This window comes from Neomonachus schauinslandi, chromosome 15 (genome assembly GCF_002201575.2).
Source record: "Neomonachus schauinslandi chromosome 15, ASM220157v2, whole genome shotgun sequence".
In the NCBI taxonomy this organism is placed as follows: Eukaryota; Metazoa; Chordata; class Mammalia; order Carnivora; family Phocidae; genus Neomonachus; species Neomonachus schauinslandi.
Window position 1 is genome coordinate 14294831 of NC_058417.1, and position 20974 is coordinate 14315804.

General features: G+C 43.1%; 1 protein-coding gene across 1 annotated transcript in view; it reads left to right on the plus strand.

The window, feature by feature from the left end:
* Positions 1–20974, plus strand: part of SMG6 (SMG6 nonsense mediated mRNA decay factor) — a 233067-nt gene that overhangs the window by 43256 nt on the left and 168837 nt on the right. Inside the window, exons 9-10 of the mRNA XM_021704528.2 lie at positions 4943–5004; positions 12174–12319. Of these exons, the coding sequence (XP_021560203.1) occupies positions 4943–5004; positions 12174–12319 (208 nt within the window). The remainder of the gene's footprint in view (positions 1–4942; positions 5005–12173; positions 12320–20974) is intronic.

Below are 20974 nucleotides of genomic sequence, written 5' to 3' on the forward strand. Positions count from 1 at the left end.
TTTATTTATTTATTTATTTATTTATTTATTTATTTATTTATTTATTTATTTATTTATTTAATTTGAGACCAAGAGCGCGCGTGCACTCACACACAAGCAGGGGTGGGGAGGCGCAGAGGGAGAGGAAGAAGTAGACTCCCTGCTGAGCAGGGAGCCCGATGTGGGGCTGGATCCCAGGACCCCAAGATCACGACCCGAGCCAAAGACAGACGTTTAACCGACTGAGCCCCCTGGGCGCCCCCACCATGAATAATTTTTACCTTTACCAGATGATTGTTCCATTACTAACTTACTGATAGGTTTCCACATTTGTATGCCAGGTCCCCCTTCTTCACTTTCTTTATCATCTCCTTAGATCTTACCTCCTCCAAAGACTTTCCTTCCTAAGGGATAGTAACAAGGGAAACAGAGTGCCTCTTGACACCTTCATAGCCAGTAGCCATAAATGGGGATTTGGCAAGTTTTGGAATATTATTTGTCTTTTGTTCTTGGACTACAGGTTCCTTGGCAGTGGGGACCTTGCCTTGTTGGTTTGTTCTTGATCGTGCCTGGCATAGCAGCAGCACAGGGATGAAAGTGGACAGCACAGCATTACCTCTGTGCTCACGTTTTCCTGCACCCTGTGAGCTCAGTGCTTTAGGGAGACAGTAAATGGGCTTCAATTGCATGCTCTGAAAGTCCTGAACATTTGCTAACAAGTACCACTGAAATTTGGGTTTCTACCTATGTTGGCTCCTATCTAAGAGGATAGAGCCCCCTATTTAAAACATGACAAGGTTTTTTTGGTTTTGGTTTTAAATACTTGGCATATCTATAGAAGTGCTCCAGATGGATAAATTAAGAGAATGATAATTTATGTTCTCCACAATACTGTAAAAATGCACACTGGAATTTCTTTTTTTTTTTTTTTTTAAAGATTTTATTTATTTATTCATGACAGACAGAGAGAGAGAGAGAGAGAGAGAGGCAGAGGGAGAAGCAGGCTCCCGAGGAGCAGGGAGCCCGATGCGGGACTCGATCCCAGGACCTTGAGATCATGACCTGAGCCGAAGGCAGACGCTTAACCATCTGAGCCACCCAGGTGCCCCACTGGAATTTCTTTTAATACCGAGTACTCTTACTATCTTTAAAATAATTCACTTCTCAGAAATTCAGTTTTCCACACAGCTATTCAGAAGGAGGAGCAACTATTTAGGAATTGAAATTGGGCATATTTCAGAATTCTTACCTCCTGTGTTGTATTGCTGCCTCTGAACCGCTTCTCTCTCCTTCCTTGCTCCATAGTTCACAAAGCATTTAGGCAGTTCTGAGTGACAGTTACCACGGCTTGCATAAAACATTTATTCCTCAAAATGCTTTAGTTTTTATTATTTCATTTTATTCTTTCAGCTCTGAGGTAGGTGGTGTCAGTGGGTGGAAATTCTATTTTATAGTTGAGGAACAACCCACACCATTTCACTCATAATTCCATAGTTAATGGCAGGACAGACTTTATTGTGAGGGTCCAGAGACCTACCTATCCAGCTACTGCCATTAATGTCTCTTTGGGTCATTGCTTTTAGATAGTTTATAAAAGGCTCAGGAGTCCATAGTGAATTGGTTTTGGACTTGAACTGAAGAGACAAGAGCCCTTTAATAATTCTATTGTTGCCTGTCAGGGTATACCCAAGAAGCATTTTTAGTTTTTGGTGAACCATATGGAAATATGTGAGGAAGATCTGGAGGCAGATAGTCTCACATTCAAAGAGTAACATTTCTTTCTGTACCTGAGTGAGACCATCTGAGTATATTGTTAAGAATCAAAAAGTTGCCAAAATGGAAGCCAGTACAGGGTGATGTGTTGGAGAGGGAGGAAGCTCAGACTAAGACTTCCCTACTGTGGACTTGGTATCAGTTGTTTTCCAAAAATTGTGCTGGAGTGTTACATGCAGCGTTGCTTAGGTCCATTTGATCAAAGCAGTGGTTCTCATTAACCAAGGTCAGGGAGAATTGTGTGTACAGTTTGAAAAAGTTCCCTAAGATTCCCTTCACTCTCACTAGTTGAAAAACAATGCATTGAAATCTACTTTCTGCTAAATACAGTTGAAAATAACAATGGCAAGTATGAATTGAGGTAGTTACATGGGCTTCATCTGCTACCCTAAACGAAGGGTGTTTGGGAAGTATAGCTAGAACCACAGTATTTTTTTTTAAAGATTTTATTTATTTATGTATTTAGACAGAGAGTGAGCTTGAGTGGGGTGATGGGGTGTGGGGGGACAGAGGGAGAGGGAGAGAAAGATTCTCCAGCAGACTCCAGGCTGAGTGCAGAGCCCAATGCAGGGCTCGATCCCACGACCATGAGATCTTGACCTGAGCTGAAATCAAGAGTCAGACGCCCAGCCAGCTGAGCCACCCAGGTGCCCCGATAGAACCACAGTACTACAAAGCTTCTTGGTGCTCTTAATTTTAATCCAGGAGGTATTGTAGCTCCTACAGTATGAGTTTCCTACCTCATGGAGAAACTTAAAAAGTAGACCTGGAGTGCTTATTAGTTACTCTTATTCCCTCATCATCCCTTCCGTTATGAATAATCTAATCAGTTCTCTTCCTGAGATACTTGCAGTACAAAGGAGGAAAAACTTTTCTTTGGAACCAGAAGACCTGGGTTCAAGTTCTAACTCTGCCATTTGCTGGTTTAAGTTGCTTAAATTTTCTGAGCTGCCTTGGGGCTTGGGAAATGGTAATTGGCTTGAATGAGATGAGTTAATATCATTCTTTGCCTACCAAAGTACCCTGTATGTATAAATATAACCAGCATTCCTCCTGGTTTATGGGTGGGTTAACTAGTCATGATTGATAGCTGTGGGAAAAGGGATAATTAAGTTAAAATAAGAATAGAGAGAGAGTACATACGTTTTACCTTTTTATTTTTTATTTTGTTATTTTTTTTACATTTTTACCTTTTTTCTTGAAATAATTTTATATCTGTAGAAAAGTTGTTAGAACAATCCAAGGAGTTCTGTATATCCTTCCCTCAAATTCTTCAGTTGTTAACATTTTACCACTTGCTTTGTCATTCATTGGGGAAGAATGTTCAGCTAACAGCTGAGTGTTTACAACATGTCAAGCATGTTTTTACTTGCCTTATGTCATACACCAATCCACTAACATATAGGTACTGTTATCTCCAGTGTGTAGAAAAAAAAACTTAGGGGTGCTTGGGTGGCTCAGTTGGTTAAGCGACTGCTTTCGGCTCAGGTCATGATCCTGGAGTCCCGGGATTGAGTCCTTCATCAGCAGGGGGGTCTGCTTCTCCCTCTGCCTGCCGCTCCCCCCTCTCATGTGCTCTCTCTCTCTCTCTCTCATTCTTTCTCTCAAATAAATAAATAAAATCTTAGAAAGAAAGAAAGAAAAACTTAGGTTAGATAAGTTGCCTGAGATTCCACAGCAGGTAAATGGCAGAGGTTGGATAGGAAAGTCCATGTTTTTCACCACCTTCCTCTACAAGTGGATCTGGAGACTTGCATTCTAGCCCAGGTTTTGCCACTAACAGTGGTATGGTCACTGGCAGTTTATTTCACAGCAGTTCCTTTGTTTTCCAGCAGTTTCCCTTCTTTTCATGGAACCCAGTGTCCCTGGTCCTGACTCACCTCACTGTAGAGACAGGTTACCATCAATGAAGTATCTTGAGCTTTTTAGCTATATAAATCAATGCTTGATCTAGTATTGCTGATTAAGTATAATTTGTTTAAGCAAAAATAACTACAGTTTGTGTGCAGAGTTTGCTGTTGAAGTTATGGTGAGGTGTGAGTACACTCCTTTACCCACACCGAGCTTCCATATGAAATAGATGGAACTGTCATGATTTGATTGGTGTTCTCTTTTGGAAAAGGATAAACCATCAGAGTTTTTCCTGTTAGGCAAAGTATCCAGGGGTGCTGGACTATTCCTTGCTCTGAGCACCCCCCTGAGATCAAGATTATTGATCCTTCTTTCTGTTTGGCTACTGGGCCGTGAGCATTTTGGTTCTAGGAGACCGGGGAAGATGACAACAAGGTTTGGTCTTTAGATTATTTGCACTTTCTTTGAGTTGAATTTCGCCCCCCCAACCCTTGGTTTGATCTTTCCCCTTGGTTTTGATAGAAGTAGATTTTGTGGAACCTTGAACTGAAGATTGTAAATTTGGTAGCTTGTGGGCCAGATGTGGCTGGCAAATATGTGTTTTTGGCTTGCCTAATGTCTTAAATTTTTTCCATTAGTAGCCAACATTTAAAAGCCAGAGGTTTTCACATAAAAACCTAGCTTTCGAAAGCTTTTCTTTAAAAGGGGAGAAAATAAAAGGAAAGAGATGATGATCCTGGGCCTACAAAGAGCAGAAATGGAGTGGAACAGCCGTCGAGCGCTACTGTCCCCAGTAGCCTATTTTGTACCTGGCTCCTGTAGACACTTGAATTTTCAGCTCTAGATCTAGAACTTGAATTTTTGTTTTAAAAGCTGGAGAAGTACAATTGGATGAGTTAGTGTTGTTAGCTTATCCGTGGTTACAAGAGTCCTGCTTTCTTGGATAGGTAGAAAAATAGCTTATAAATACGATAAGGGACTTACAAGATCAGAGTATTTTCCCTGTCTTTGTCATTGTTTAATTTCCATCATTGTGGGCCAGAGTAACTCCTAGATCTGAGCGCTTTGGTCATCCCTTCATTGCCTGCACACAGGCACCGCTGCCAGCAGAGGGTGCTGTCCACTCACTGAGCCTGCTGTCATGGTGGCTCAGCTGATCCGCAGCTGTTGGGCATGTGCCCTGGGTCTCTGTGAGGCTTTGGGCATGTTCATTTGGTTCCCATCCCTAGTGCCCACCCCTTAGACCCTGGCCAGGTTATTGTGTCACTAGGGACTCTGTTCAGTAACAGGAAACTGGGGAAAGTTTAATTGTTTTCTCCTCTCTCTTTTTCCCATGCAGCTGAACAAAAGGTTCATCCTCAGTTTTCTCCATGCCCATGGGAAGCTGTTTACCCGGATTGGGTAAGTGTGCAGGATGTTTATTTTATTTTCCTACATTACAAGTCATTTTGGAATTTAATATTGTTAGCAACTAGACTGTGTTTGTAACTGAGGGCACAGGGTGTGAATTCTTAGAGGCCTCCACCTTCTCTTCACTCACTCTGCTCATGAAGTTTGGGAAATATTATTCTGCATCCATCTGTCTCTTCTTTCTCTATCTTTACTAAAGCCCCTTTTAAACATCCAACCCCCACCTCTAATCCCTCTGATTTCTCTTTCCTCTGCCTTCCAGCTCAGCCCCTAGTGAGCTCCTTAAGGAAGTCATACTCAGTCCCTAGGTACAGCTGTCAGGGGTCCTCCTTGGGGAGAATGCTGTCCACTAATTTTCCCTTAAAGAGAAGAGTAACATTTTCTTTCCTCTAACATTTTCTCTTCCTTCTGAACCATACCCCTTTCTTCTCTGCTCAGGTTTGTGCACCATATTGCTGATCTCCATAAATGCTAAGACTTTTCTTTGGTTTCCCCATCCGCCATGGATTTACATGTAAATATCAGGGAAGATGGTGTGTGCAAAACCCTGTTACTTCATCCATTAAATCCCTGGAAAGACATCATGTTTTGAGTATTCCTTTCGTGGATCAGAATTTTTCCTCACTGTATAAAACTAGTGATCCTAAAGCCTGATGAATGCCTGCACACCAGACTAGAGGTATGCTGAGTGCCTCTGTAGTCTAGGAGACAAGTAAGTGGCAGCACTCTCTGATGGGTCTTCGTCTGCGTTTTCATATTTCCTGAGTTGGAGGTTTTATTATGAGCTACCCTTTGAGGTATATCTTTTGGATCCCCCATTATTGTCAGTGTTTCCCTCACTTTCTGCCATAGCCTTCTGAGTTTATCTGTAATGCTCTAGAAGGTTTCCTTAGTGGGAGAAGCAGAAAGGTTTTGTCTTGCTTCAAGAAACACTGTGAAAAAACATGGTGAACTAGAAAGTGTGCTTGTTACATACTCATTTGTCATCAACCTGGGCAAGAGTGACAGTGATGGCCAGCACAAGGGTAGTCTTGATTTTGAAATCACTAGGGAAACTTGGAGTAGTGCCAACAGATGCATCTCTATTGGGAGAACTAAGTGTAAAGTAATACACTTGGGAAAAGGAAATCAGGTGTGTCAGTAGCCTCCCCCCCCCCCCCCCAATAGGCTCTACCCTGGCAGGAGTTTTTGCTCGACGCTATTGTATCCCCAGCGCCTAGCATACAGTAGGTACTCAGGAAATACTTGCTTATGAATGAATAAATCATTACAAGAAATGGACAGATTGTCAAAGACTAGAGAGAAGGATCTAGTATTGTAGTAGGTTATAGTAGACCCAGGCCAATCACTAGTGAGTCGTGTAAAGCTGCAGCTACAAGGTGGACAAGATGATATCAAGGTCATTTCATAAAATAACGCATCACAGCAGGAAATACAATTATGCTGCACTTAAAATATGGCTCCTTTTTATTATCTTTTTTCTCATTTTAAAAATCTTTCTTACGGGGCGCCTGGGTGGCTCAGTTGGTTGGGCGACTGCCTTCGGCTCAGGTCATGGTCCTGGAGTCCCGGGATCGAGTCCCGCATCGGGCTCCCTGCTCGGCGGGGAGTCTGCTTCTCCCTCTGATCCTCTTCCCTCTCATGCTCTCTGTCTCTCATTCTCTCTCTCAAATAAATAAATAAAATCTTAAAAAAAAAAAAATCTTTCTTACTACCTTACTACCTTTCCACTCTGTATTTCTCTCCTTTTTCTCCTTTTCCTGTGTTTGTTCTTTAAATTTTCATGTACCGTGATTTTATGAGTCCGTATTTCTCAACCTTTATACCATTGATATTTTGAGCCTTATAATTCTTTGTTGTTGGAGTCTGTCCTGTGTGTTGTAGGATTTTAACAGCTTCCCAGGCTTCTCCCCACTATGTGCCAGTGGTATCTCTGCCTCTCCTCACCAGTCATGACAATTACAGATGTCACCAGACAATGCCAAATGTTCCCTGGGGGGCAAAATTGCTCCTGGCTGGAAACCGCTATTCTGTTAGAGATTTGGGGAGCTAAAGAAGTTCTAAATCTTGGTCTAGAATGTAGGAATATTTAAGATATATTTTTGTCAGGTCTAAGTATTAGGTAGAATCTTACTTTTGTTCCCCTTAAAAATCCTTATAGTTAGATACATATATTTTGGAGGAACTTGGAGAAAGAACCATAATAATGATTAAAAAGCTAGAAAATTATTTCTGAGAGAAAAAATTAATCTTAACAGAATTAAAGTAAGAGGCACCTGGCTGGCGGTAACTTAACCAACGCAATAATGGGAAGGGTTGATCTCAGGGTTGTGGGTTCGAGCCCCACGTTGGGTGTAGAGATTGCTTAAAAATAAAATCTTAAAAAAAACACACACACAAAAAGTTAAGGTAAAAAAAAAAAGTCTATTTAGAGACAGCTGTGGGGTACCTTGTGTTTAAATATAAAAGAGTCATAACCGGATAGTTTTGATTTCTATGGGATGACAGCAAGAGAAAATAGGCTTATGTTGCAGCTGAAGAGATTTGGGTTAGGTGTAAGTAAATTTCACAGAGGGAAGATGTTTGGGAATTTTCTTCTCTGGAAGTCTTTAAAAAAGAATAGATTATCTCATTTGTCAGAGGTGGTTTGCTGTGGTCCAGATTATTTTTCAGGACCTCTTCCATTCCTGCATATAACATATTCTGTTGGCAAAAAGATAAGGCCAGTCTATGTTCATCTTCATAAAAAATGAGTTACAGTTATGTTCACATGAGGAAAATATATGTAAATTCTAGGCACTCCAGCCCCTTGATGAGTATTCTTGTGCTCTCCTGGAAGGAAAAGAATTGAGCCCCATATTTATTCTGGAAGGCAGAAACAGCAGTAACTTCTATAGGGGGTAAAAAAAAAAGCATAGTAGTCTGTAAGACTAGAAAAGGAGTGAGCCCAAGCCACACACAACAACATGGACTGTTGCCTAATTACCAAGAAGATGTGAAATGTGGGAGGTGTTGAAAACGAATTAAGAGTGAGGAGATTGTAATGGGGAGCAGCTGAAGACACATCCACTGTCCTGCCTGCCTTTTGAGAAAAGCCCTGGGTTGCTTTGCTCTCCGGGCCCGTGTCTTCTCTGTGCTAGGTGTTCCAAATCGCATCTGTATCCGCTTGAATGCCAATTGTGTGCAACACGAGTCTCCCTCCTCTGTGTCCAGGGAAAAAGAGGTTCAGAGCATTAGGTGGAATCAAGTGCCCAAGGGGAAAGTTTTGTTTTCACCACTGACTAATTACAAGACCTCGAGAGGGAACAAGTCAAAGCCTTTTTGGGCTTCAGTTTCCTTATCAGCAGTTTAAATAGGTGATGTCCAAGGTCCATTCCAGTCCTTATGTTCTGTAGCACTATGATTTTTTTTTTCTCTCATCTCTATCCTGTCACATGGCTTAGTTTTGTTTGTTTTTGTTTTGCTACTGGATTGCTCCTATCTTGTCCAGTTTTTAAAAATTAAGAAGTTGAAAAAAATTAGGAGGCGTGATTGTTTTCTGCAGAGAATGTCATCTAGCCCAGCTGCGTTCCTCAGCATCTGAGAGGTTGGGTGCTGTCCCGTTAGTCACTGTCTGAGTCACTCCCAATTTAGGTCCCAGTGTTGTCTGAAAGACTGGTTTCTTGAAACTGCCATTCAAATGAGACAAGGTGTCTCTAGAGATCACTTCGGAAAGCAGTCACTTAAGTCTGCAAAATGCTTATCCTGAAAATGATTGTATCTTCTGCAGTTTTTAAGGATAGGGACAGAATCTTCTCAGGCTCAGGAAGAAGATTCAGTCAGGGATCCCATATGGCTCCTGACAGACACTTGCTTTCCTGGTGAGAGGCAGATCAGACCTGCGCCTGGACTCCACTGAGAGAGGTTGGGAAGCCGGCAGCCTGGAGACTTTTGATTTGTGACAAATAGAATAATTTTGCTTCCCATTATTGCGTTGGTTAAAATTACCGCTTTAGTTTTTACTTGCTTGCTTAGTCATGCTATTTGCACAGCTTCAAGGTCTCTTGGAATTCAAAGACTGATATATTTATTTTGGTCTTTGAATTGTGAAAAATGCAATGTTTATGTCTTGATTTATTTTTAAAATTATAAATGTTTTATATACAAAAGCCAGACGTATTCATTGTAGGGAAAAATCTATTTACTGCATACAGTGCTCATTGTAAAATATTAAAACCCAGCAAAAGAAGAAATAAAAAATTGCCCATCTTCTCACTATCTAGAGATAACTCTCCACCCTTAACACTTGGTATATATTTTTATCTTTTTTTCTATACATATCACACATTTATTTTTTTACAAATATGCGTAACAAGGGACATTCAACTATTTTAAAAGTGTATTCATTTAATACATGTATTAATTTAATACATTTATTTATTTATCTGACAGAGAGAGCAAGAGAGGGAACACAAGCAGGGGCAGTGGGAGAGGGAGAAGCAGACTTCCCACTGAGCAGGGAGCCCGATGTAGGGCTCGATCCCAGGACTCTGGGATCATGACCTGAGCCGAAGGCAGCCACTTAACGACTGAGCCATCCAGGCGCCCCTCTAATACAACTTTAAAAAAAAAGAATTTGAGCACTGGGTGTTATATGTTCTGATCTAACTGATGAATCACTAAATTCTACCTCTGAAACTAATAATATGCTATATGTTAATTAAATTGAATTTAAATAAAAAATTAAAAAATAGAATTCAATTATATGGATGTGCCATCTTAATGATCTGCTGTTGTTGGGCATTTTAGGCTGTTTCCAATTTTTTGCTGTTATAAATTACCATCTTTTTATGCTCTCTCTCCTCCTCCTTTGCTGCTACTGCTGTTGCTGCTTTTTATAATTTTATAAAACTTCAAACATAAGTTGTACATTGTATTTCCATTTCAGTATAATTTTTATCCTGTAATATCGGGTGGAGCAAAGAGAAAGGCATAAAACTACTTACAGGTGGTTTGAGGCCCAAATCAGCATTTTAGTGACAAAACTGGGAAGCAGAAACCCCGCTATTGAGCTCTGAGGAAGGATCTGTTATCTGTGCGTCCCTCAGTTACTGCCTAACAAAGCTGCTTTAGTCTGAGTGGATTCATCTTCCCTCATATCTCAGAGGTGAAGTTACTCTAACCGATATCCTTATGTATTTGAGGGGGTTTTTTTTGTTGTTATAGTTATGTTGTACTAGTTGAAAGGCAAAGGGAGGATCTTTTTTTTGTTGTTATTAAAAAAAAAAAAAGAGAGAGAGATGTGGATATTTGACCTGGTGCTCATTTGAGACTTCAGTCTGACCTAGGGAGTTAATGGATCTGTTTCAATTCCCATCCCAGGGAAGAGGCTTCCTCAGACACAGCTCCGAAGCAGGACTGTCCCACGTGACACCTCTGTCCTGTCATTCTGTGCTGGCTCTCTACTGCCTTTCAACACGGAGACACATGGCTCTGAAACTTGCCCACTGTGGCTGCTTTTCAAGCAGAGTGAACACTGCTCTTCTCGTAATGAGAAGTGCTAGCCCCCCTCCCCACCTCCGACCAGAAAGAGTGCTGCACAGTGTCAAGATTTAAAATGAAACCTTTGTTATAGCCCATGGGGAAAAATGGATCCATTCCAGCCCCAAACATATCACTCTCTGCCATTCCAAACCTACCAAGAGTTTTAATGGTTCTGAATTGGAAGGAAAAACAAGGTTCTTTTTTTTTTTTTCCTTTTTTTTTCCGGGGGGGGGGGGGGGCGGCACTTGAAATGGCATGTTGGGGAAAAAAGCAAATACATGGCATGTTTTGTGCCAATGAAAATGAGGACAGCTCAGCAGAGAAGGGAACTGGAGTATAAACTGTAATTGACCCATAGCTGTGGCATGACTCCTGGGTACTAGAAGGTCAGTAATAGGAGTTGCCATCCAAGGGTAAGGAATGAAGATTGCTAAGATGCCAGAAAGCTCTGGAGTTTTTTTCCTAACACGGGGAGGGTATTACTCAGTGGCGAAAGGGCCAAGGTTCAGGTGAAACCAGAAGCACCTTTCTCTAGGACTTGAAACTGTTTTGTATCTTTTGAGAAAGATTCCCTTCCCTGTGGCTTTCCAGAAGCTATTTATTAATCCAGCCTGGAGCTATTCCTCACCCCACCCCCCAGTGTACCACAAGGAGTTTGTTTGTTTGGGGGGTGGGGGTTGAGGATGGATAAAAGATACTTTGCTGACCACGAATTGTTCAGTGTGGCTCTATGGCCCATGTGCCTGGTTTCTCTCTCTAACACCAAGTTTGAATTTGCTTTTTATTTTCTGAGGACTTGAGCTGTGGTTTTGTTCATGTTTCCAAAGGAGCTCCAGGCATGCACCACTGTTTGGGATCCAGTGGCCACATTTGGCAAGCAGTGGTTTGAATGACCTCTCTTTAGGAGCCCTAGGTCACTGGCTGGATTTCTACCTCCCTACATTATAGGCTCTTCCTGTATTGGGAGTGGCAGTTGGCCAGGGCATTAGATTTCCACTGGCCTGAAAACATACAGACCCTGATGAGCAGAGGCTTGTGAGAGGGAGGAGGACAGCAACACAGGAAAGACTGAAACAGATCATGGGGGCCCTTGGTCTAGGGCTTCTTCAAGGGGAAGTCTGGGATCCCTAGGTGGAGCAATTAGTGTGATGGTACCTAAAAGACAGCAGCAGAACTATGCCTGGTTTCCTGAAGCGAAGCCTCTAGATTCATGAACCTCTTTTTAAGGAATACAGTTTTCATACCAGAGAGTTTGGGGAATATGTAGGTTGTAGAGCTTTAAGGAAATTTGTTCACTATTCACAAAAACGGAGTGTTTCAGAGAGAAACTTTGATTTCAGCTTGAATCCAGTGGTTGCCAGGGGTTAGGAAATAGCATACCAAAGCCTAATAACTCATAGTGACGTATCCAGAGGTTGAGTTGTTTCCATCTCTGATCCCTGATCAATTCTTTTTCTTAAATGTGGTCACAACCTTAGGATACCGGGAAGGTTTGTGAAAGAAAACGTCCTAGGCATGAGTGGTCGGCTTTCAGAGAGACACGGCATGGTGGGGTGGGAGTTTGTGTGCGCGTGTGCGTGTGCACACCAGCTGCTCTTGGGCACGTGCCTCCCTGAATGAGCTGGCTGTGTTTGCAGGATGGAGACATTCCCTGCGGTGGCGGAGAAGGTCCTCAAGGAGTTCCAGGTGCTGCTGCAGCACAGCCCCCCTCCTATTGGAAGTACCCGCATGCTGCAGCTTATGACCATCAACATGTTTGCTGTGCACAACTCTCAGCTGAAAGGTAAGGAACGGCTGGCATCTTTATCCACACAGATAAATCTGAGTCTAGCTTCTTTCATATGCTATCATACCACGACATTCCCCCTGATACACACACACGCAAACACACGCTTCCCTATCATTGCCTCTCAGATTTTTAATTTACTCTCTGAAATCTGTATGACTCTCTAGTGCTTGGGTGGGATGAAAGGAAGGAATCATGGGTATAGAGCTTTATTTGCAAACCCAGAGATGCTGTTGCACATCTGGCCGTGCTAAAGGCAGCAGCAAGGCCTCTTGGAGGCTACAGACCCAGAGCCTCTCCCAGGGGAGAGGCATTGCTGAAATGTTTCATTGCAGAGACCATACGCTTGGCAGGGATTGGGAATAGCTGTTTCTGGACGCATGTACCCTGTTTGTTCAGTATGGAAAAGTCTAGTTCCCTATGGGCTATCCCTTGTGGGAGCCTGCCAGGGAGTACGAACAGTGAATTGATGAGCTTTGGTGACTCAAGCTGGAAGCACAAAAATCACCAGGCCTAGAATTTGGCCATTATACTGGTGTGCATTCTGAAAAGCTTTTCTGAACACTGGGGTTTTTTTGAGGTGGGGGGGGGGAGGGAGGGGCTGATTGGCAGGATTTTTAAATGTTCTGATGACCAGGTCACTGTTGAAGGATGTTACCAGGATCCCTTCCCTCCCGTCCACCCCACTTAGGTAAGGATGATGTGGTTTGACTTGATGGAAATATGTAGCATGGGGGTGACATTGTTTTGTGTGTTTATTTGGTCCACGCTGCCAAGAATCGTTTCAGAGGATTGACAGAGAGTGTTTGGTCTCAGGGCTGGAAGGTTATTATCTGAAATGCCAAGAAGTGGAAACTGTCCTGTGCAGATTCTGTTTTAAAACAGACCTGGTCGGGGCGCCTGGGTGGCTCAGATGGTTAAGCGTCTGCCTTCGGCTCAGGTCATGATCTCAGGGTCCTGGGATCGAGTCCCGCATCGGGCTCGCTGCTCCTTGGGAGCCTGCTTCTCCCTCTGCCTCTCTCTCTCTGTCTCTAATGAATAAATAAATAAAGTCTCTAAAAAAAAAAAAAAAAAACAGACCTGGTCGGGCGCCTGGGTGGCTCAGTTGATTAAGCAGCTGCCTTCAGCTCAGGTCGTGATCCTGGAGTCCCAGGATCGAGTCCCACATCGGGCTCTGCGCTCAGTGGGGAGTCTGCTTCTCCCTCTGACCCTCTCCCCTCTCATGCTCTCTCTCACTCTCTCTCTCTCAAATAAATAAATAAAATCTTTAAAAAAAAAAAAACAGACCTGGTCTTTCTGGACAGAGTGTTGCTAGTTCTCTTGTTGCATCTTAGTGCTTTCTCACTCTGAAGTTGATTTATTTCCCTTCCCATTTGTACTTGGGGGTTATGCCTCACTGGTATTGGGGGTGGTGGATTTCTCCCCTGATGAGTATATATGCCACACTTTCCCTTGAAAACTTGGCTTCTCCTGGGACTTTCTCTGCAAGGTCCTCTGCTCGTCCACCTGGGTTTTCAATCATATCTGAATCTTAGAGGATTTTCTCCCCTCATGCTGCCTGCTACAACATTGAGAGTTCCCAGCAGAAGTCAAGATGCAGAGGCTTAGGTGCCTTTTTGAGCTTGGCTAATTATTCCTGAGAATACCTCTGAGAAAGCATGCAATCTTGAGGGGCAGTGGTGGTTTCCAGGAAGGAGGAAATAAAGTTTGTGAAGTGCTGTCATGGTGGGCTGTGAAGTCCAAAGGGGAGGGAGATTGATTCCTTCACCGTTACTCTGCTGGCTCTCCTACCAATTGGGAAGCTCACCAGACTCAGGAGCCGGGGCCTCCTGCAGTGCCCTTCTATTTATTTTCCTGCCTACCTCTAACAGCAACACAGAGTTCGGTGAGTTGCTGCTCTGTCACAGAACTGCAGCCTCTGCCAAGGTATCATTCCAGCCTCGAGTGACCTGTGGTCTCAGGAGGTGTGAGTGTAAAGGACCTGCGGCTCTTGCCTGCGAAGCGTCTGTTGTCAGCAGCTTCTGCTCCATGAAAAGGAATACCTTGGCCTTTTCATAGGCCACCAGTGAGTCCTTTTCTTGTAGCTGCTGTTAAGTAAAGGTTAAGAAAATATGGGTGAAAGGAAGGTGAGGTGGTGAGAACAGAGAAAGGAGAAAATAGGTGGTTCTCCCATGTGAGGCCAAGGTTCTTTTTTCAGGACTCTTTTCCATCCATGGTTGGTCATAATGAGGACCTGCTAGCCAAGAAGGACAAGTCAGAGCCTGTGCTTGAGACTGCTCATTTCTGGCCTTGTCCTGACGCTCACCTCCATGAGGCAGCTGGGGCCAAGGGGAGTATGAGCTGAGGTGGTCAGAAGCTCCAAGAGTGTTTCAGGGAAAAACAGCCTTGGCCACAGGATATAACACTCAAGTAGGACAGAGAGCTCTGCGGACGTGCTGCCAAGTACCCGGTGTGCAGTTGAGGCGGCCGTCCAGACCCCACTGTGTGGGCTGCCATTGGGAGAGGGGTGAGCAGAGCACTCAGCGGGGCCAGTTGGTGGGAAGATGCACTTTTCCATTTCCCAGCACATGAGTCATCTTCTCTGGGCCCCTGTGCTGTGCTTGCACGGACAGTGGCAAGAAGGGGGTGTTGTGGCTGAGTAGCAGCATCTGTGCCGGGGGTGGAGAGGGAAGGGGGTTGGGGAGAGGGTAAAGATTTAAATCCTTCACTAATCAACAGCAGTTTGAATCACATTTTTATGAGTAAGGAAGTGATAAATCAGCCCTGAGTGTTCAGCCCCCAAGTCCTGTCAGCTGGTGCCCTTCTGAAGGCTTCTCTCCAGGCCAGTCTGCTTGCTGTCAGAGTCGCCACCCAGCCACAGAACCCTGGCTGTCTGAAACCGGGAAGCAAGGGCCTGATGCTGCCTGGCCCTCCCAGGTGCTTGGGGTCTTGGTGATTTGGCAGTCACTGTGAGTTACAGAACATCTGGACCATCATTTTTCTTTCCATTCTTACTTGGACATGTCCTTCTGGGTGGGTGTTTGCATATGTCAGTTCCTGGACTCTGTGGAGAAGGAACATTCCAGCCTGAAGCAGAGGTGATCTGTGGCCCCCAAGGCAGTTGGGATCCTTTCAGTCTGTGCCTGGGCCTTCCTTGTAGATATGGTACCTAAGGCATATGATTTGAAGAGCAACAGGGACGTCCTTACTAAAAAGTATGTTCTTTGTTGATGCCTCTGATTCATTTTTTTTGTGTTCAGTGCCACCCTTGTATAACTGTCCTCTTTTCAAAATACCAGTAGTTCAGGGATAGAATGATACTAACACTTTAGGGTGATTGCTTTTTAAATGTGCTTTCCTTGTGGTCAAGAGAGATATAGAACTGTTTGAAAGCTTTGGACACCTCACAAGTAAAAATGGAGGAAAAAACCCTCAGCTGGTGGCGACTAAAAGGCATCTTTCCCCTTTTCCCAGGTTATAGTTTTCCCTGGAGCTCAGGAAGGCAGAGGATGTGAGATCAGATTTGCCCCCCTTCACACAGGAGGAAATAAATTGAGTTCTGCTACATCATTTAACCAACTAAACTTTCAGATCTCAGCAGTGATCTCAAAATTCATGGGTTGAGGGCCATTGGTGGGGGAGACCTCTGTCTCCTCCTCTCATATGAGCCCTTTGCAAAAATTCTACTTCAGTGGAACTACAGAGTCTAGAATCCCACACTGAAGTGATTGGGGACAGATAAATTTGAGGGATGTTTGGGGGGGGTTCTTAGGAAAGTGCCTAGTACTTACTAGGCACTCAGTTAAGTCTGTACTGAATGCATGGATGAAGAAGGCCACAGTTCTGGGCAAGCCAGCTCTCTTTGAACAGTGTGTTCCTTACCTGGCCTGGGTCCAAAATTGTTCTTTGGCGAGTGATGGGTGGTGGTGAGATAGGTGGTTCCCAGAGTGATGTCACAATTGGTAATCTCTCTACAGCATTCCTGAGTCCAAAGGGAGAAATGGGGCCTTCTCCACGTGCCTCAGCATTTAACACTTCAGTGGCCATTTGATCGGCTGACGTGATGCTGGAGGGTGAACTGTTGATCTAAACCACAAACACTCCAAGAATTTTAATTTTTTGAAAATTCTGTAATTGAAGGAAATAGACTCTAGTTTCTTGAAGAGGAATAATTGAAGCAGCGTTTGTGGTAGGGCATCACTGAAACCCATTGCATCCCCCATCTGTGCCCAATTTGCTCCAATCTGGCCTTTTTTTTTTTTTTTCTTCCTTTTTGTCTCTCCCTCTTGCTCTTTCTCTTTTTAAAAAATATGTTTTATAATTCCTGGAATCAAAACCATCTCAGTCACACACTGTTTTATTTTACTGTATTATTGGATTATACTTCCTATAAATCATTGGATGTTATTCATTGGCCACCACTGGAATAACTTCCCTTTTCTATACTCTGGCCCCCTCTTTTTCCTCCTCCTTTTCCTCCTCTACCAGTTCATAGGCCAGGCCTCCATTTCAGCCTTGCAGAAACACCCCAGAGGCAGCAGGAGGGCACCCAGAGACACTTCTCTCGTGTGCCGTTGGTACTCCCTGCTTTTAGGGAACATTTCGGGGCTGGGATTGAGGTAGGGATGGACTGGCATTCCTTCCATTATCAATTATGCTTGCTCTTATGGCTCGTTAGTAATCCTGCATTGCAGGAGGTAGAGGGAGTGCCACACGTGTGTCTCCAGAGGAATAGAGAATCACAGCTGTCTACGTGGGACCGATAGTGGTTAACCCAGATGTTGGGATGCTTGAGGTAGAGACCTCACACCTTCATGCTGTTGTTGTGTATGCTGGTTGACTCTAGTTGAGAAGTTTGATTCACAACCAGAGTTCCTTTGTTTTCCAGCCACCTCACAGACTTTGAGTACAGCAATCTGCTTCTCTGTGGCAATTCACTTCTGTCTGAGTCTCTTACCAAAGCAGAATGTATGAAGTGCCTAATCCTCTGCTTGTCAGAACAGTTGTACAGGAAATCCACCTTTCATAAGGGGTTAGGCTTGAGTTTAGCTGTATAAACTGTCCTTCTCATTCCTCCTTCTCTAAGATCTCTAGTGGTAGAAGCCCTTGGGCTTTTTCTCCTAAAGGATCCATGGGTAGATTTCTCCAGGTAATCAGCACTTCCTGACCTTCATTTCCAGAACTGCTCAGTTTAGAGTAAATTAGCAAAGAGCCAGCTTGGCCAACACATTTTGTGAGAAATGGATTTTTTTCTTTTTTTTTTTTAAAGATTTTATTTATTTATTTGACAGAGAGAGACACAGTGACAGAGGGAACACAAGCAGGAGGAGTGGGAGAGGGAGAAGCAGGCTTCCTGCAGAGCAGGGAGCCCAATGCGGGGCTCGATCCCAGGACCCTGGGATCATGACCTGAGCCAAAGGCAGATGCTTAACAACTGAGCCACCCAGGCGCCCCTCCCTTTCTTTTTTAAAGGACTTTTTAGGAACATTGTTTCTTATTCTCATGATCTTTTCTATTATCTTTCTTGCTTTTAAGAAAGAGGCTTTTCACATGCCATTCTTAGAGGAGACTATGATTCTTATTTTTGGCCTGGGGGAAAGTAGATATATCATTCATGCAGAAAAGAGGATGAGAGTATAAAACATTTGAAAGGATGATAAAGTGAATACACATGGAACCCCTATCTGGGTTAAGAAATAGAATGCTGTTAGCACCTCAGAAGCTCCCTGTTGTGTTTTGTGCCCATGGTAGTTCTCCCTCATCCTTACAGGTAATTATCATCCTGACCTATGGAGTTCATTCCCTTACTTTTTTATAGCATTGTTATAAGTATGTACTCTTAAACAAAACGTAGTTTGGTTTTGCTTGCATATAAATGGAATCATGTTTTATCATATTATTTACATTCTTTTCTCTCTGGCTTATTTTGTTTCATGTAATGTTTCTGAGTTCTATCCATGTTGATGTGTGTGGTTGTAGTTTATTCATTTTCATTGCTACAGTACTACATTTTATTCCTGTATTACAGCTTACCCGTTCTTATTTTAAGGATATTTGAGACATTTGAGTTGTTTTCTCTTTGGAGCTATTATGAATATTGAATCCATTGACCGTTATTGTAATTATTGGAGTATTTGGATTTATATGTACTGTACTATTATTTAAAAATCAGTTTTATCGAGGTAAATTTATACACAGTAAAATGAACCCATCTTAAGAGTACATTTCAGTGAGTTTGACCAACTTATATACCAATTTATATACCCGGGTAACTAATCATCACAATCAAGATATGGAACGTTCCATCATCCAAAAAGTTTTCTTTGTGCCCATTCCAGTTGATCTCCATTCCTACCCCCGGCCTCAGGTAAACCACTGATCTGTCTTCTGTCACCATACAATGAATGTGTCTTTTCTAGAGTTTCTTATAAATGTAATCATACAGTGTGTAGTCTTTTGTTTCTGGTTTCTTTTGTTCAGCTTCATGTGTCTGAGATTTATTCATGTTGTTTATATGAATCAGTATTTCATTCCTTTGTGTTACTGAATAGTATTCTACTATAAGGATCTACTACCGTTTTATCTAGTTACCTGTTGAACATTTCGGTTGTTTCTACTTTTGGGTTATTATGAATAAAACTGCCATGAACCTCTGTATGAAAGTCTTTTTGTGAACATGTATTTTATTTTATTTTATTTTTTTAAACTGATTTTTTTTTTAAAGATTTTATTTATTTATTTGAGAGAGAGAATGAGAGAGAGAGAGAGCAGGAGAGGGGGGAGGGTCAGAGGGAGAAGCAGACTCCCTGCCGAGCGGGGAGCCCGATGCGGGACTCGATCCCGGGACTCCAGGATCATGACCTGAGCCGAAGGCAGTCGCTTAACCAACTGAGCCACCCAGGCGCCCCTAAACTGATTTTTTTTTTTAAGATTTTTTTTTTTATTTATTCAGTTGAGACACAGAGATACAGAGAGAGAGAGAGAACATGAGCAGGGGGAGAAGCAGAGGGAGGGGGAGAAGCAGGCCCCCTGCTGAGCAGGGAGCCGGATGCAGGGCTCGATCCCAGGACCCTGGGATCATGACCTAAGCCGAAGGCAGACGCTTAACCATCTGAGCCACCCAGGCGCCCTATGTGTACATGTATTTTAATCTCTTGGGTAAATACCCAGGAGTAGATGTCCTGGGTCATACAGTAAGTATATATTTAATTTCATAAGAAACTGCTAAGCTGTTTTCCAAAGTAGTTGAATCATTTAAATTCCTTGCAGCAGGGCATAAGAGTTTCAGTTCCTTTGCATCCTTGCCAACATTTGGTATTGTCAGTCTTTTTTACTTTAGGGATTTGGGTGGATATGCGGTACCATTTCATTTTGGTTTTAATTTCATTCTGTGTTTCCCCTCAATGACTGAGGATGAGGCGTGACTTTTCATGTGCTTATTTTTCATTTGTGTATCTTCTTTGGTGTGTGTTTAAATCTTCTGCCCATTTGAAAAATCAAGTTGTTTGCCTTTTATTATGAAATTTTAAGAGTTCTCTCTACAATCTGGATATAAGACCCTTGTCAGACATATGTGGTGTTGTTGTTTTGAGATTGTATTTATTTATTTGAGAGAGAGAGCATGAGAGTGGGGTGAAGGGCAGAAGGAGAAGCAGACTCCCCGCTGAGCAGGGAGCCCGACGCAGGACCCGATCCCAGGGCTCCGGGATCATGACCTGAGCCGAAGGCAGGTGCTTAACCGACTGAGCCACCCAGGCACCCCAGATACATGTTTGTAGATATTTTCTCCCTGTGCTGTCCCATTACCTGTTCTGTTTCCTTTTTTCTTCCTTCTTACTTTCGGATTTCTTTTTCCACTCTTCTCCCCCTTTCCCTACTAATTTCCTTTTTTCTTTTTTTTTATTAAGATTTTATTTATTTATCTGACAGAGATATAGCGAGAGAGGGAACACAAGCAGGAGCTGTGGGAGAGGGAGAAACAGGCTTCCCGCGGAGCAGGGAGCCCGATGTGGGGCTTGATCCCGGGACCCTGGGACCATGACCTGAGCCGAAGGCAGATGCTTAATGACTGTGAGCCACCCAGGCGCCCCTTCCTTTTCTTTTATTAGTGGTTACCCTAGGAACTAAAGCATGTGCACTTACCTTGCCAAAAGTCAAGATTTCAGCATTTTTCACTCTCCTCCCAAATAATACAGGGACTATGGAATAAATTCCAACCATTCTCTTCTCACTATGTCTCTAATTTATATGCTGCCATTGTCATGTATTTTCATTCTTTTTTTCCTTTTAAACCCTCCAGGACAAATTGTTGTTGTTTTTGTTGTTTATTTTGTTGGTAAATATTTGTTTAGACCCACCCATATATTTACTACTTTCTTTTCATTCCTTTTTGCATTTCACACCCTCCACGTGGGATCATTTTCTTTTTGCCTGAAATACATTCTTTAGAACATATTTAGTGAAGTTTGTTTGTTTATTTGAGAGAGAACGAGCGCCCACATGAGCACATGAGGTGGGGGGCAGAGGGAGAGGGACAAGCAGAGTCCATGCTGAGTGCAGGACCTGGCTTGATTCCATGACCCCGAGATCATGACCTGAGTCACACATCCAACCGACTGAGCCACCCAGGTGCCCCTAGTGAAGTTCTTTTGATGACAGATTTTTTTCAGTTTT